The sequence below is a fragment of the Cyanistes caeruleus genome, chromosome 20 (genome assembly GCF_971803275.1).
Source record: "Cyanistes caeruleus chromosome 20, bCyaCae1.hap1.1, whole genome shotgun sequence".
Taxonomy (NCBI): Eukaryota; Metazoa; Chordata; class Aves; order Passeriformes; family Paridae; genus Cyanistes; species Cyanistes caeruleus.
In genome coordinates this window covers 4,585,623-4,602,615 of record NC_141720.1, presented here as the reverse complement: position 1 = coordinate 4,602,615, position 16,993 = coordinate 4,585,623, and the positions used below count along the sequence as shown (strand labels likewise).

Genomic DNA, 16,993 nt, shown 5'->3' with positions numbered 1-16,993 from the left:
TCACAACATCATTGAAAATGACTGATGTTAGTAAAGCTCAGGATTTTCACAACTGTACTTTCTCCAGAGCAGGAGTAGAGGTGAGGAGCTTGCTGAGGCTTCTAAGCTGTAGTTACAAAAACAAATTACTCTTTTGAGGAGCCTAAGGTTAGGTACCTGGACCCATTTCAAATCCCATTCTTTTCCAGTGTGAGGACCAGCTCCTTTATCTGCCAGCCTCTGCATATCCTGCTCACACTGATCTGTGCTTGCTGAGGCCATCAGTTGTTATCTGAGGGTATTCCCTAATGTATTCAAAGTGTCAGAAGAGGGATGAACATCAGGTTGTTCAGTAGAAGAAGATTGTGTATTTATTTATTTATATTTTACCTTGTCACCCTCATCACTTGCTGCTCCCAGTGAAGTCTCTCTCTGGGACACTTTGTAGTCTGTAGATCAAGAGAGGGTTGCCAGGACTTTGGGGCTGCTGGCTCTGACTTGCTCTGCAACTTGGAGTGTGTCATTTCCCCTTTCTGTGTGTTCACATGTGGAAACGGAGGGAATATTTATTCCAGAAGGATGCTCAATTTTTGAGATTTCTGGCCAGCAGGTGTTAGGGATGAGCAGCGTGGTGGCTGTAGAGCTGTTTGAGTGGAAGCTGTGCCGGTGGCTGGAGAGGGAAGGCAGCGCTGCACAGCGGTTTGGGAGCACACGGAGATGGGAACCATCCTCCCGTTCCGCTGGGATGATGCCTGGCACCGTGGGGTTCTGGCCCACAGCAGAGCCTCCTCTCTGTCTTGGCAAAGGGAGCTGGCAGCTTCCCCTGTGGACTTTTGGTTTGTGACAGGAAAAAAAAGACAAAGGGAATCCTGTGCTAAATATAGTCTGTGTCATTTGTTTTCTCTGTTGTGGCATCTATGTAAATCACCTCTTTTGTACTGCCTTCTTTTAACAATAAAGCAAAATCTCAGTGGTTCATTGTTTTTATTTCAGAGGTGGTGCAGAACTCTTATTCGATGGTGTCAAAAAGCATCAGGTGACTTTGCCCTGTCAACCAGAGCCTTGTGAGTATCAGAACCTGTTGGATAACTTGACAGAGTAACAACAAATGAAACAAAGCTGGTTTGTACAGCACTTCTAGTTGCCAGCAAGGATCAAAGTATTTTAAAAGCTCTTTCAGACATACCATGGATCAGGCAGCTTGGCAAACAGGGACTAGTTCTCAAAGTCTAAGGTCTTTCCTGACCTCTAAGCACTTGTGAATCAAGTCCTTCCTTAAGACTTTTGCCTCCCTCTTGCTGCCTCTGGATGTTTCCATCAAGTCTACGTTTGTCTTTCTTGCTACATGAAACTACCAATAACATCCTCTCTCCTTTGTTTTTTCCTGCCTATTCTGAGGTTTCCAAGAGGCACATATATATATGTGTGTGTGTGTTTATGTGGTGTATAGATATGTGGGGGAATGTGTAGCAATGAAACATAAATGTTGTTTATCTACTCATTTGACCTCTCAAGTAAATGTAATAATTTTAATATGAACTCTGCAGTTGAGAACAGTAAATGTAATGCTCAAATATGGTGCTGGACATCCTGCCCATGGCCTTTCCTGCAATAAAAAACCAGGATTTTAGTGTTCCAGGGACAAGCAGTCATAATTCCTGGTTTGCAATTTGGAATATCAATACTGAGCAATGCTGCACTAACTCACATACTTCCGTTGTAGTGTAATTTTGCCACAGGTATGTTCTGAATTTTTCCAGCTAGATAGCACTGCTTTTTGCTATTGGAGTGGGATTATAAACCAAAATAACACAAAGCCATGAGGGAATGTTAGCAACCAATATCTCACAAATGGCTGATATCATAATCTATGTGCTGGGAACCTCCCGGCCTGAAATCCTTTTGCTGTGCCTGGAAGTAATTAGAGATTGGTAGAAGTGCTTTTGATGCTTGGACATAAGAATGTGTAATTCAAATATAATAGGAATACTGCAATATTGTGTTATCTTGTGGTTAAAGACAGGGACTAAGGCTCCAGAAACATGACCTGATGCTGATTTGCTTTGTGAGTTTAGTCATGTTGCTTAACTTTCCCCTGTTGCTACTGATACTTTCATGTATCACAAGAGAATTCAGCATTAAATTCCAGTGCTGTTGAGGCACTTAAGATCCTTAAACAAAAGGTAGCAAAGAAATGCTAAAACACTCAAACATTAATTTAGTTGGTTTATAAACTCGGGGGCTAGAGCATAATTTTCTTCAGTGCTCTGTAAATTTAAAATACCCAGTAACACCCACTGTTTTGGTGGTGTTCAAACCATGATCAGATGCTGAAGAAAAAGGGGTTATTACAGGAGATGTTTATTTCTGTCAGGGGAGGGGAGGGTATTAATACCAAAGAGGGATTCTTCCATCCTGATGGCTGTCAGTGGTGCAGTTGTATGTGGCCTGATCATTTCCACTTGAAGCTGCTGGGAAGACTTCTGGAGCCTTAGTAGGATCTACGTTTATCCTAAGGGGTAAATCTCTCCCTGAAGGTTTGTCTCAGCCTCAGGGTTCAAACTCATGATCTCCAGTGATTCATTCCAGATTCAGCTAACATTATTGCTCCCAGCTTTTCCCTCTGCCTTGTTTTCCAGACACTGCTATCCCTGTGACAGGAGTGGCAGAATTGACAGTGTAGCCGCTTGTCAACGCCCCTGGTTTGCTGCTGTCTTGTGCCTTGGCTGCCATGGATGTTTCATTTTGGGGCTGGTTGTGGATTGCAGCATCTCAGGAACATAAACTGAGCTGTGAGGCAGCTGCTGTAGTGACATTTATAGCCCAACCCAGGGGTGGGGCAGGCAGAGGTGGCCCAAGTGTCTGACAGTAAAGGATTACTGAAACACCCCTCATGATACTTCCAGAAGACAATTACATTGTAGTGCTGAGGAATCAATGGAATCATATCAGAAAATATGAGTAATTTTCTTGCAAATTTATATTGTTCCTAATGCTGTGTATTTCCCTTGTTCACACTAAGAAATTTTAACTCTCCCTTCTCTGGGTAGATTAAGATATACATAGCCAGGTCCCTGCTGCCCTTGTGCTTCTAGAATTGCAATGATTAGAGAAATTAAACAGCTCAGTTCTACTCAGCACATCCTGTTGCTTACCTTACCCTGAATGTCCATCACTGAATTCTCCAGGGAAAAACCTGTAGTATGAACACTACTTGAAGACCTGCACTTCTAACCCCATTTTAAGTGATTTCATTAGCTGCCAAGTTTATTTTTGGCCATTTTGGCCTCTCTTACCTACTCTTCCCTTTTTCTAGGTTATTTTTGTCTTTGTCCTCCTTTTTGCAGAACAGTTGCTTCTCTCTGGGTTATTTGGCCCACCTTTATTTTAATTGTTTAGGCATTTTTATAATATACCAGAAGTGAAGGGAGGTGGAAAATTATATGAAGAAATACCCACAAATATTTACATGAACATAAAAACCAAGCTGTGCTCCATGGTTTGCAGGGACAATCAGTGTTCTCTAAATGATAATGTTGCTTGAGAAAACTCTTTATGTGGTCATTTCCTTTTTCCTGATAACAAGCACTAGATGGAAAGTAGGTGGGTTCCAGATCCAGTTAACTTGCTCAAGAAGATTTGATTCTCTGTCCTTCTCTGATGCCTGGAGATGGACTCCTGGAGGGATTGGGAAAGGCAGGAGGAAGGAAGCTGCAAATGGGACAAGAGCAAGCCACGAGGGGCACAACCACGTGGCAGGACCTATTTTTATTATCCGAGGGGCATTTTGTATCCTGATGTCAGTTAAATAGCTGTTCTTTATTTCCAAGTGGAGCTGTCCCAGCTTGCATTTTGAAGTTGCTGCCAAAGTGGGAATTTAGAAAGATAGGGTGTATGTGCATAGGCAGCACATATGCCACATTTTCTGCAGGACTGTGTAATCTTGTAGAGCTGTTGCAGAAAGAAGACCTCATGTTAAACAAGAATCTTGTCCCAAATTTCTGGCTTTTCTGATGATCTCACTGATAATGCTGTTAGAGGATCTAAAGGCATCGTGCTCTGTTGGCTTCTTCTGCATAAAAACACTGTGTGTGGAAGAAAGCAGCTGGGGGAATAACGATATTTGTCACATGGAGAGAGGATTAAATTGGCAGGGAAATCAACTTTATTTTCAAGCATCTAAGAGGCTATTAGAGACAATGGAGCATAAAAGAGAGAAACCCTAGATTAAAAACTGAAAATGTATTTGGCAGCCTCCTCCTGAAACAAGCCACAGTAATTTAACCAAGTGCTTCAGTAATCAAATAGATCATTGTATGACTGCTCTGCAAGTGATGCTGGAGCTCCTTCCTCCATCTCACTGGGACTCACAGTGGTGGATTTGTCTTGGCCATGTGAGTTGCATGGATGCTGTTGGAAGGGTAGGAAGTCACTGGCATTGTTTAACCCTTGTAGTCGTTTTAGGTTTGGCTCAGCAGCATCATCTGATGAAGAGTGTTTACAAAACCTCTCTGCTGGGCTGTCTTCTGGATGTTGTACCCAGAGGTTGGGGTTGTGTGTAAAGTCTCTGGCACTTGTGCTGCAGGCTGCTCAGCTGCTGTCACTGACCTTTGAATTCCAGCTTCTCCTGAGGCTTCAGTGGTGGGACTTGTGTTTTTGGGGCAGCAGTGACCAGTTTCACTGGTGCTCTCTGGGACCTTCTGGACTAATCAAGAATTCACATTGTATTACGGCAGTTTACAAGTCTGGAAGGTTAAATTATTGATCAGTGTGTTTTGGTAATTGTTTGTGGTTTCCCTTTACCAAAACTCTAGGGGAAAAAAGCCCACTGCCAATCAGACTTTTTTTAAGAGGGAAAATTAAAATAATCTGCCAAATGCTGCTCATATTGAATCCCTGTAGAGAAGAGCATAGTGTGCTCCTCAAGAGCTTTGCTTTCCAGGGGCCTTGTTCTGCACAGCGTGGAGGACTGCTGGGGACTTGGGAGCATTCATCTGCTCGGAAAAGAGCCTGGGGATCTTGAAAGATCAGACCTATGTTACAGGCAGGGTGGCTTACAAAATACAGCATGGCATGTGTTCAGTGTTTACTGGGGTGCTGGGCCAAAAGAGCCTGTAAAATCCAGAGTAGCGGTTGGCGTTGGCTCTTGGTAAGTGCCTAGTGCTGGGTAGTACATCGTAGTTGAGTCATTAATATTCTGGCATGCTTTCATTGCTCTGTTTATTATTCCTAACATTTTGAAACTTGCTCCAAAGAAAGAATAAAATTATATTTGCTAATGTAGAGGGTTTTTGGAAGAATGGTAAAAAAAACCCCTATAGATCCATGGAACTTCATGCAGTCAAATCTTTTTAACCACAGTGTGTGGTACTTGCAGCTCTCAAAGGACTTGGGTTATTCCCCTTCTCGTGCATCCCACTCGTGCATCTCTTTTAGGCAGGAAATGATAGATTTGGTGACAAGGGAAGGGGGCTCAGTGGGTTATGCAGGGTGAGAGCTCAGGCAGTCAGGGTGAGCAGTGTTTGCAGCATCAGAGCTGTCGCGATCAGAGATGCCGCGGCGCTGCCACGTCACGATCGAGCAATTCCTGGCGTGGGGCTCGGCTCCAGGTCCCCGTCCCAGCGGGGCCACGGCTCCCTTTAGAGGAAACAGGGAAATAAACGCCTGTCCTGACAGGAGCAGTCCCATCACCCTCCTGGGAGGCCGTGGAGCCGCTTTACCGGATCAGCTCATCCCAACTCATTGTGGAAGGAGCTTCCCAGGCACTGGGAAACCAGCTCTTGTGTGTGACCAAATCCCTGGGATAACAAAGCCTGGCTGTTACACCCTCCTTCCCAGCCGCTGTATTGCAGTGCGGACACCTAGCAGGATAACCCCTCTGTCCCACCCCCCTCCGCTCCCTCTTTTCTCTTGGTGGGATTTGCTGTGCTGACAGCGCTGTTCAGAGGGTGGCAGCGGAGCAGGGCTGGGGAGGAGGATCCGGGCCCTTTAAACCGCTTAGCATGCGGTTCACACGGCTCCGGGCCAGCTGTTCCTTTCTCCTCCTGCCCTCACTCGCAGGAGTTGTTTGCTGAGCTCAGAGCTCCTGTGCAAAATTGCTTTTCAAAAGAGCCACTTTCTGCTTAATTAAACAATGAGCCGCCGTCCCTCTGCACATCTGTAAAGCTCCCTCCGCAGCCCCTTTATCCCACAAACTGCTCCATTCTTACCTCCATTCACTTGTAAATCTTACCCCCCCCCTCTCCTCCACCCTGATCATCTCACTGGCCCTTTCTTTTTCCCTTTCAAGTAAGACTGAGGGGCTTGGAGTATCTGTGGGGGTGGCTGGGTTGGGTGGGCAGGAATCGGTTTAATGGTGCTTGGCCCTGTATGGAAGTCTAATAATAGCAAAGCAGATCTGAGCCCAAAAGTGAGAGGCAATTTCTGTATTTAGAGGAATAAAATCATGGCACTTTCCTGAGCTGAGCTGAGACACTGACTCATCCAGCAGCCAGAGGGGACACAGCCACCAGCCAAGCTGGGAGGGGGGCAAGGATTTGACTTCAAGGCATTTTCTGATCCAGCTGGCAGTGCCAGGGAGAGCCCAGCCCAGGGAATTCCCTCGGCCAGTGGCTGCGTGCAGAGCAGTGCCAGGCTGCCAGGGAATCCCTCTCCACTCTGGCAGGAGCAGCCACCTTCCTCCATGGTCTGGGGTTGCACATCAGCTCTGTGTAGTCTCTTTAATAGCAATAAGATTTTCCTTTTTAGCCCTCAGTCCCTGTGCACACACCCAAAACTCAGAAACCAGGAAAATAGGAGAGAGGGGAAATTTCATTTTGCTGGGTTTTGGCAAAGCTTTACACTGGTGGTTAGTAATGCATTCTCTGAATTGTCTTGCTGAGAGCTTAAAAAAAAATTAACCAGTAACATTCAAGGTTAAACAGGATAAATGAATGGAAAAGTGATGAGGTGGGATATCTCCTTTATCATTGGAAAGGACAGATTATAGCCAGTGTGATGCAATATCATCTAGCATAGATTGATAGGGAGGAATGAAGAAATGGGAGTTTAGTGCTTTAGTAGAAGATTCCTGACTGCAAAAACTATTAGACCATGGCACAGTCTCCTTGGGGTTTGGTAGCAGGACTACAGTGCTCAAGCCTCTTAAAATCAGAGCAGACAAGGCTCAGGATGGTCTTTTTTTGAGAATAATTCTGCACTGACAGAGGGATAAAATCACAGGACCTGTTAAGGAGATGGTTTTTTTAATGTCTGCAGTCCCCAGGCTGGTACTTCACTGCTGGGGCAATAGTCTTTGAGGCTCTCTCAGCTCCTTCCTTTGACAATTTTGAACCCTGGGCCAACACTAGTGATCTGTGATCCTAATTAAAAGAGACAGTTTGGTGCACTGGCATTTATTGGGGAGCCTGAAGTGACAATAGCGTTGGGTGTTATGGGATTAGATGCTCTGACTTTGGAAATGAGTAGGGATTAGGTTTACCCTGAGAATCAGCTCGAAGCTGCTTTTTTTGTCATGGGAGCTGATGGATCTGGAGGCTTGCTGCTGGCTAGCACTGGGATTGGAGATCCCTTGAACTTGTATTTCTCTACCAGCGATCTGTGGGGAGTGGAAGATCCCAAGCATCTCCTCTCCAGTTCATAAGCATTGTGATTAAAACCTCAGGGCTGAGAATTGCTGGGTGATAGCTGGGATCTGAGTCCTCACTGCTGAAAGGAAGGCTGTGAAAGACCTCTGTGATCCTTTCCCATTTTGTGGACACAGGAGAATTAAGAGGAGCATTTCTCTTCTAGATGAGAAGCGAGAAAAAGATGTCTTAAAGCAATTAAAAATTACAGAAGCCAAGACCTTGGTGTTCATTTGTAGCAGACAAGAAGAGATGAGAGCAACAATTGCAGTTCTCTTATGCCTGGCTGTAGTTACCCCCTAATTTCTTCCCTAGTACTTAAATCACTGCCCATTCCAGTGTGTGGCAGGATTGGCTTGTGCACTTGTCAGAGAAAATGGATTTTGCTCTTGCTGCAAAATTTGCCTGGCTGCTCACTCTGCGTAATACCAAATCCATTTGCCTGTGACTCCATTTATATCAGCCATTCCAGGTCTTCTTCTGCAGTTTATGGCACACCATGGTCTGCTTCAGAGAGTGATTTGCATATCAGATGGGAGGCTGGAGGAGTTGGAAGGATCCCTTAGATCTGGTTTTGAGCTCCCTTTCCAGAGCAGATTCCTGGAGGGTCTGCTCGGATCCCAAAGCAAAGAGCAATCATGCACCTGGAAGAGCAGCAGGTATTGGGAACTGGTTTGTCTGTTTTAGAAACAAGCTGCTTACGCAGGGAAAGGGACATACAAATTGTTTTTCCATACATTTCCATGCAGGCAGGGGAAATAATGGCAGAGGAGCGGCAGGGAAGGGGCTTTGTCATGGTTACAGGCCTGTGGCTGAGAATGTGGGTGGAGCAGCGCTCGTCCAGAGTTAGTGACCTCAGCAAATTGGAGCTCAGCCATGGTCAGTATGATAAATGATCTTATTCTGGGTCAAAGAAATGGTACCCCACAGGGAGGTGTCCACAAGGCGGCCCGGGAAAGCGCTGTGCTCCTGCAGCACTGACCCCTTAGTGACCAGTGCCACATATATCTTATTTACTGCAGACCAGAAGGGAATTTTCCATGGTTCAGCCTTTATAAGGTTCCCCTATTTCACTGAAATAATCTCCCAGATCTGCAACCAGGGCAAGAAAATGGGTGTAATTACACCTTCTGGGTGCCCTTTGAGGTTGTGTGCAAGTTTGTATGTGGGTTTTAAGGCAGGGGACACAGAGATGTCTGGTCCTTGCATGTGCGTCTAGGAGCTACCTGTGCAGCTCCCTGGGAGCCAAGGGCTGTGTGTCCATGTCAGCTGCTATCAGGGTTGCACAAAATCCTTCCATGTTTCTGCACCTTTATGAGTTCATTGTGAGATCCTTCTACTACAACACCCAGCTTGGTGTTTCTTACTCGAGGCACCTGGTTTCTCTCTGCACTCAGTGAGTGCCCTCTTTTCTGAGTTGTCACTGATGGATCTGTCAGGCCCAGGAGGTTTTATTGAGCTAGGAAAGATCTATGGATTTCAGCCCTGCTTTTGAGGGTGCAGATGAACCCAGGCACTGCTAAAAGGCACTATTAGATGCATTCCAGTTGCAGAGGAAGCTCAGCAGATTCTTCATGAAGGAGCAGTTGGGGCAATGCAGGTCAGGCCTTGGAGGATTTGCAGGAGGACAGAGCAGACTGTGCAGTTCTGTCTGCCACAACCAGGAGTGTTTGTGATGCAGCTGGGCTGAACAGGAGCCGAGGCTATTGGGTTTTGTGTGCACTCACTGCAGTTCCTGCATCCTGTCCTCTTGCGTGACAAGGCAATGACTTTGTGTCACTGCAAGCACACATCTCATTTTCCTGAGCGCTGTGTTTTGCTGGGTGATCTGTTTTCTGCATATATTGTGGGCTTCAGCTCTCATCTGTGCACTTGAACTAAACAGTTTTCTCAAATGTTTGTCAGTTTTTCTTTTTATTGATTAATTTTAGATTATTTTTCCTAAGAATTTGGAGAGGGTTGATGTGCTGTTAGCACAGGCAGCAGAAGCTGCCTTTGTGTAGAAATAAGACAGGGATTTCTTACCATGTGCTTCAGTCCCTCCTTTGCAGTTTGAGAGTATTTCCACTTCCTTGGCTGGTTCAGTCTTGCTTCTCCTCTGATGCTGCCAATGGTGGGGACAGTTAATGAGAATTAAGAGTGCATTTTTGGTGTGATATTTGTTTTCTGTGAGTGAAATGGGGTAGGCTACCAAAAAGATTTCAGTATGACCATGCAGCAGTGATAAAAATACGTCATTACTGGGATGAGCTGGGTTCAAGTTGATGATGCTGGAGCAAAATGCTGTATTGTCTCAGCTCTCACCTGCACCTCCCTCCGGAGCCAAAATGCACAGCAGGTTTTACAGGAAAATCACAGCACCTGTAGTACAGCTGTGCTCCTGCCAAAGCAGATGCCTCTGTTCTGTGATGGGAGCCAGCTCCAAACCAACACAAGTGTGAAATCACTGCATTGTAACGATGGTTTAACTTGTCAGCAGATGTGGTGCCTGACCAGGCTGAGATTTTTTCCTTCTTTATGTGTCATCTCTAGAGAACCTGCTGTTTGCATAGAAAAATCCTTGGCCCAGGGAGCTGGAAACCTGTTAGACCCATAGCATAGTATCAGAAAGAAAATGTCTTAGGAACACTACGTTTGTCAACTGTAAGAGATAAGCAGTTGTGCCATAATTTACCTCTTATTATTTCCATCATAAGAACAGAGTCCTGAGCTGCTGATCAAGACTGCTGTTTGAGGCACTGAGCTGCAAGATGGCTTCTCCACAGACCACTTGCAGTGGAAGTAATCTTGTTCTTTTCAATATCTTTCTTGTGGGAGATTGTTTTGGTGTGGCTGTGGTCATCTGTCATCCTTTATAATTGATTTCTTCTAGTAATACTGGTGTATAGGACACGGAGAAATGAAGGTGGGTGAAAAAATTCAGTGCTGATAAAGCAGATGAAAGTATTGTCTTAAAGTTGGCTGTGGAGAAAGGGTCTTAATTTTTGTACCTTTTGTAATGGGCAAGCTCTAGGCGTGCATAGGGATGTCTGCATTATTTTCCTACTATTTAAATTCTTCAGTATATGTGTACGTGACTTCTGGATAGAAATAAATGCATGTTGGCTCAGGTGGGACTGAAAATAACATTTGTTATGGAAGGAGATGGGACGAGGGAGTCTTGGAGCTCAGCCTCAAATAAATCAGTCCTCTCGCTCCTCCGTCCAGGCTGCTTCTAGGTGGCTGCCTTTTATCCAGCTAGTGCAGCGCATTTCTGTTTAAATGATCTCTCCTGAAAGGTCCCAGAGGAAAGGGCTGCTTATTCCATGCAAGGAGAATGGTATATGGCACAGCTCATTGTTGTGCGCCCTGCTGCAAGTGCATAAATATGAAACAGCTCGCGGGTGATGCTGCAGTGGGGCTGGTGTCCCCTTCACACCCCCCTCCCTCTCCTGAAGGCTCCTCTCCATCTTCCTTCCTTTACAGCTTTCATTTCTTGGTGATGGAGAGCGGGAGCCATTTGGGTGTGAGATCCTGAGGGCTTGACGTTGCAGCAGCATTTTTCAGGGGAAGGTGAATGTAGTTAACTCTTGTTCTGATGGCTGACCGACCGCTGTGGTGTGTGTGTGTGTGTGTACATACATATACACACATATGTATGTATGTATGTGTGTATATGTATGTAAATACACACACCTTCTTAGTGGTGCTCCCTGTCACCGGTGCATGTTGCTAGGAGGGAGACAGAAAATGGCCTATTTTGTTCTTATAACTACTTATCATTACAAGGCAGTTGTGGGTTGGCCCCAGGCAGGTGATCCAGCTCACCAGGCAGTTTTGAGGCACAAAGCAGCTCCTTTTGCCCAGAGTAGTGATCCAGTGCTTAGAGGTAGCAATACCTGTTGTGCTCTGGGCAGCCCTGTGGTGAGATTGGGGTTTTGGGGTCAGTGCTGGTTTGGAGGCACCAATGCACTAGGAAAGCAGGGGGAACAGAGGGAATCTCAGAGCATCCCCTCCCCCTTTCCCCAGGAGAAGAGGCCCCCATCTGCTGCAAATGGACATATCCCCATTGCCTAGTTGATGTGCACCTGTCCACACCAGGGCTGTTCATCCTGGGTGTGACAGAAGCAGTGAGTGTGACATTATTTGGAATAACCCCAGTTTGGCTCTGGGTAACATCCATGATCCCATAAAATCCTGGGGTAAGGCCTGGGCTGAGTCAAGCCACTACAAATGCATATATTACTGCTGGTCATGAGCAAGCACATGGGGAATGGTACACAGAGTGAATTTAACTCAGAGAAGCATGTGTGGAAAGATTCCTCATGACTGCAGTGAGCTTACCTCACATAAGAAACCCATCCTGCCATCCCTGCTCCTCCTGGAGCGGGGCTAAAGCCCTCACTGGTGGATTTGTGCCTTCAGAAAGCTTCCTCGCTTCTTGAAAACAAACAAAACTCTTTTGGGGCTTTCAAAGGGCTGTTTAAAGGAGCCCCGGGAGAATAACTGATTGTGGATTCGGGATGATGAAGTGGTTTGTGGAACAGTGAAATATAGAGGCAAATGCAGGAGAACTCCACTTTGCAATTTGTCAGCTTCTCTAAACCCTGTAACGGATTGTTCCCCCCCTCTGTCTCTTCTCACCTCTCCAATAGGAAATTAACTGATGCTATCACTAAAGAAATTGTTTTTGCCTCACAAAGTAAAATTGATACTATAAAAACCCGCCAGCAGTGTCTCCTCCTCCTTTTACATGAAGACAAATCCTTTCTGTCACCTACTGAAATGGAAAGATAAAGGCTGAGCTTTAATAAAGAAGCTCTAAGCATGAAGTGTAGAAGGAGGGAGCAGGCACAGCATGGGGAACACTCCAGAGCAGCAGGTGTGATGCTGAGGGATGCTGTAGGTGTCCAAAATGCAACTATGGGCCAGGGACCTCCTGTCTGTTTAGTGCATGGCCATGGACAGGTTTGGGCCCCAGAGCTCCCTATGTCTCCAAGAGCTTGTGCTGGTTTTAGTCAAAAGTGTCTGTCTTTGCTCCGTTCAGGTTCTTAGGCTTGCTTGTTTGGACTTTTTAAATCTAATTAAACACAATAGAGAATTAGACATAATTTGTTGGGTGACAAGATAATGTACAGGATATGGGATGTGTCAGAGACCTGAACATCAGGAATCTGCTGCCAGATTGGTGCTTCAGCAGGAGCTGCATTCATTCTTTGTGGGATGAGTTTTCTGTGGGAAATCTCTTCTGCCAAACCATAGGGACAGGACTGTGAGTTTCTTTGCAGCTATCCCCATCCATCCTGCATGTTCCTCATCTGCTCTTTCGTGGATAAACAATCACCTTGCTCTGGCATCACCAAGAGCCATCAGCTAGTTTGTAAACCCTGTCCTTCTTTCTTCCAGGGGATATCAGAAACCTGCTCAAGTGGATCAAACAGAATCTGTTGAAAGAGCGACCAGAGTTATTTATACAAGGGGAATCTGTGTGAGTACAGCTGTTAGCAATGCTCCTTGTGTTTCTCTGTTGATCCCCACAGTTTGGGGGATTTTTCCTCTGGGGCAGATTTCCTATTGAGTAAGTCAATGACCATGAAAACACAGGAATTGCTTAAGTGATAGTGGGAGGTATCCCACCCACACCTTGCACTGTCCACAGAGAGCATCATTTGCAGCCCTCACCCCAAATCTTTAAACCTTAAACATGAAGCAGGGCCATTTATACTTGCTCTTCATTATCACTTGGAACAGCGTAGCACCTGTATCCTCAATTCCAGGAGTTTTAGCAGGTCTGTCTGTTCCCTGCTGACATCACTGGGACTGAAGCAGTCATTCTGAGAAATGCCAACAAATACTTCTTCTGGGAAATGTATTTTTATTATCAAAATGGGGCCAGTCTCGTGGAGGAGGGGGTAGGAAAAAAAAAAAGGAAGGCAAGAGAAATGGAGCAGAGTGAGCTGTGCAAGCCATCCCTGACTGCGGGGTGGCGCTGGGGGTGTTTAACATTCGTCACGGATCTTTGTGAGCTGAAGCATGTGCCAGGTCCCCTGGTAACAGGAGAGACAATTGCAGGACACTGAAGATCAAAGAGGGGGAATCCCTTTGCTCAGAATCAGGGGCTTGGAGTGGATCCCAGGTGTTTAGTGCTTCTGGTAGGGGCACCGGAATGGCTTTCCCTACCTTCACACTGAGCTCTCTGCGCTCGACTGTCGTGCGTGGGTTTTAATTACCTGGCTTTTCTGCATCGTACGGAAATGCAGTCATCCTGGAGCATCCTCAGGAATGGTGCCTTTTCATTCAAATGAGCTTTGGGATTGCTCCTGCGTCCCCTTTATTTGATCTAGAAAGGGCACAGACTGTACCTGTTTCCACCTCCATGCTAGGATCCCTTTTTTGGCTTTATAGGCAGTCAGCTTGTGATCTGTGCTGTGACATCCCTTGTTCTTAACTATTTGTGGAGCTTTTTAGTAGGCCTGTATCCTAATTATTTCTCTCTATTCTGCAGGAGGCCAGGAATTTTGGTGCTCATCAACGAGGCAGACTGGGAACTAATGGTCTGTACTCCTTCAGTTTGACTTTCTTTGTTGAAAATATTGCTCTCTCTGTTCTGTGGTTGCTCTCACAGAAGCTATTTCTGATTCTTGCCCCAAGCGAAGCATCTCATATTTGAGGGGGAAGGGGCAGGCTGGAATCTATCTCCTGTACTGTGGCTGTTCAAAAGCCTGGAGCCTCTCTCTAACCTGCTGAGTCTCATCAGCCAGACAGGGTCTGAAGAGAGATCACCCTTTTTCCCTGGTCTGTGGCACTGGGTTTTGCACCTCTGGCTGCTGGCTGCTCCCCCCACATGTGGGGTGACAGTGTAGAGGGCACCTGGGACCTTCCCTGAAGTCAGGTGGTGCCTGGCAGGTAAAAGGCCACAGGGAGATTTCAACTCAAACAGGCACCTGATAAATGTCTTCCTTTCTTATCCCACTGTTGTGCTCAGACAACAAACAGTCCCTCACCATTTCCCTGCCTCAGGCAACCACCTATTCTGTCAAAACCCTGGTCCAGAAAGCGATGTGGGGTGATGAGCATCAGCACTGTGGCTGATCTCTCACCTTTGCTCCTGTTATGAAGAAAACATCAGTCTGTCCCCTTCTGCTCTCCCTAATACTCACCATCTTTTTATGAGCTGTTTTCTCTTTGCAGCTTGTATTTGGAAATGACATCTAAACAATTTTTCATTTTTTTTCTTGGCCTGCAGGGTGAGCTGGATTATAAACTCCAGGACCAGGATAATGTGCTTTTCATCTCAACATTGCACGGCGGGTGAACTCCTGAAAAAACAAGAGGATGTAAATCCAAATCCCTGGGAAAAAAAAAACCAAACAAAAACCTTAACCCACCCAAACCTCTCTTGAACTGCCTGTGTCCAGTCTCTGCATCTTCCCACTGCGTTCACTTGTTCTAGACATCCAAATAAAGCCCCGCCAGCCTGCGGCCTTCTGTCCACCACAACAGCATCGTCTTTGGTCCTCATTTCACCTCTCCTGACTGCACTTCCAGGTACCCTAACAAGCAGAGAGCACCTCAGCATGTGGGACTTTGTTTTTTTCTCACAGGAGGAAGAGGGGTGCTGAACCCTGAATAGGATAACATGTCTTAACATGCAGTGAGGTGTTCTGGTGCTGGGAACCAGGATTCATTTAACACAATGCTTAACATTGGTACAGTCTCCACACCAGCCATGGGAAGGGTGGGAAAGTGTAAGGAAACAAAAGGTGGCTTGACTAGCTTTTCCATGGGGTAGCAAATGTGACAGCTCCAGAGCCCTCAGAAGTGACTTTCAACTTGTCATGATATTTATTTATGGGAAGCAGGAGAGAAATGGGCTTTTTTGGTTTTGTATTTCTGATCCCTCATGCTTTCATACCAGAGATGAGGCGAGTTGAAGTACTGGCCCATGAATATTGTCAATTTATAATGATTTGGATGGAGGGAAAACAAACCCTCACCCGGCCTGAGACAGCACAGAGTGATCAGGGCAGCAAATGATCTTTCTGTCACCATGATAGACAGAATTGATCAGGCTGCACTGCATTCTGTGCAGGTGGGAGCTGCAGCCTGGCTGGAAAAGGGCTGGGGCTGGAGATGCACAGTTAAAGTGCCAAGACCTGAGAAAGCCAGTGGCTTTTAACCCTTTGTGTCAGTGGGAGGAAAAGGCTTCTTGCTGTGTACCCTGAGGAAGTCCTGTGAGCACTGTGGTTGTGTGTGGTTCTGCTAGGGCACGGGTGGTGTTGGCTTTCCAGAGGTTTCCTTGGATAGACAAACAGACCCCTGCCAGCCAGGAGGCTACGGTGAAAGCAGAGGGATGGGCTCAGAGAGGATAGCATTGGCACCAACAGGTCTGAAACATGCTGCATGAGCTTCCAGGAGTGCCTGACCAGGACTGTCCTCCTGCGCTCCCCCCGCCCTGCTCACCTGTTTCGGCACGGCTCCAGCAGCATGCAGAGGTCCCCGGCAGCAGCTCCTGCCTGAGCCGCGGCTGGCGTGGAGCAGAGGGCTCGCTGGTGCTCAGTCGGTGCCTCTCAGAGCTGATCTGCACCATGTCCTGCTCTAAGAGCCCTCAATCTTCAGGAGCTGCTGAGGAGGTGGGGATCAGCCAGTGCACCAGCCCTGCTCAGGCAGCCTGGCCCAACACCGGAGTGCTGTGCCTGACCAAGGAATTCCTCTGTCTGATGCGGAGATTCCCTCAGCTGACTTCTCCACTGACTCCTCTCACGTCTACCCCTCCACAACCTGCGTAACTGAAAGCACCCACAGCCTGCAATGCTTCTGCATCTGAAGAACCCCAACTTCAACCCGCTGCTGGTGACAAATGAATATTCAGCCTTTTCCAAATCCAGCCACTGCAACTTGAGTCCGGCTCAGGCCATTTGTAAATGACACAGACGGGCCAAAGGCTCTTCTCTGTCCCAAGTTCCTGGCCCTTAGCTTAGCTGGGCCGGGACAGTGGAGGGGGATTCCAGGTGATGGTAGGAGCTGGCCGAAAAACAAGGAACCTGTGCGGCATGCGGCTTGAAATGGACTGAAACACAATGGGAAAAAGCAGGTTCATCTTCAGCACTGCTGCCTGCCCTTCCTCTACCCTGCCTCTGTGCCTTAGGCTCAGCTTGTCTGTTCTCATCCCCCCAGCTGTTTGCTCAGATAAGATGGGTTCCTTCCCCAGGAGCTGTTATTCCCCTCGATAGTGCAGGTAGACCCAGGTGGCTTAGCTCCTGCTGTAGTAAAAGCTGTCAATCACTGCTAAAAAAAGCTAGAAATGGGAAGATTAAGGAAGCCGGGGCGGGGTGGAGAAGAGGGGTACAGTAAAATCCTGTAACAACAACAGTAACAAAAAGTTTCTGAAATAAAAGCCTTTTAAAGCA

At 46.6% G+C, this 16,993-nt stretch overlaps 1 protein-coding gene across 1 annotated transcript in view; it reads left to right on the top strand.

Moving 5' to 3' along the window:
- The window catches only part of URM1 (ubiquitin related modifier 1), a 25,844-nt gene extending 8,851 nt beyond the window's left edge, over window positions 1-16,993 (top strand). Inside the window, exons 2-5 of the mRNA XM_086857959.1 lie at window positions 973-1,043; window positions 12,990-13,071; window positions 14,089-14,137; window positions 14,830-16,993. Of these exons, the coding sequence (XP_086714085.1) occupies window positions 973-1,043; window positions 12,990-13,071; window positions 14,089-14,137; window positions 14,830-14,898 (271 nt within the window). The 3' untranslated portion in view covers window positions 14,899-16,993. The remainder of the gene's footprint in view (window positions 1-972; window positions 1,044-12,989; window positions 13,072-14,088; window positions 14,138-14,829) is intronic.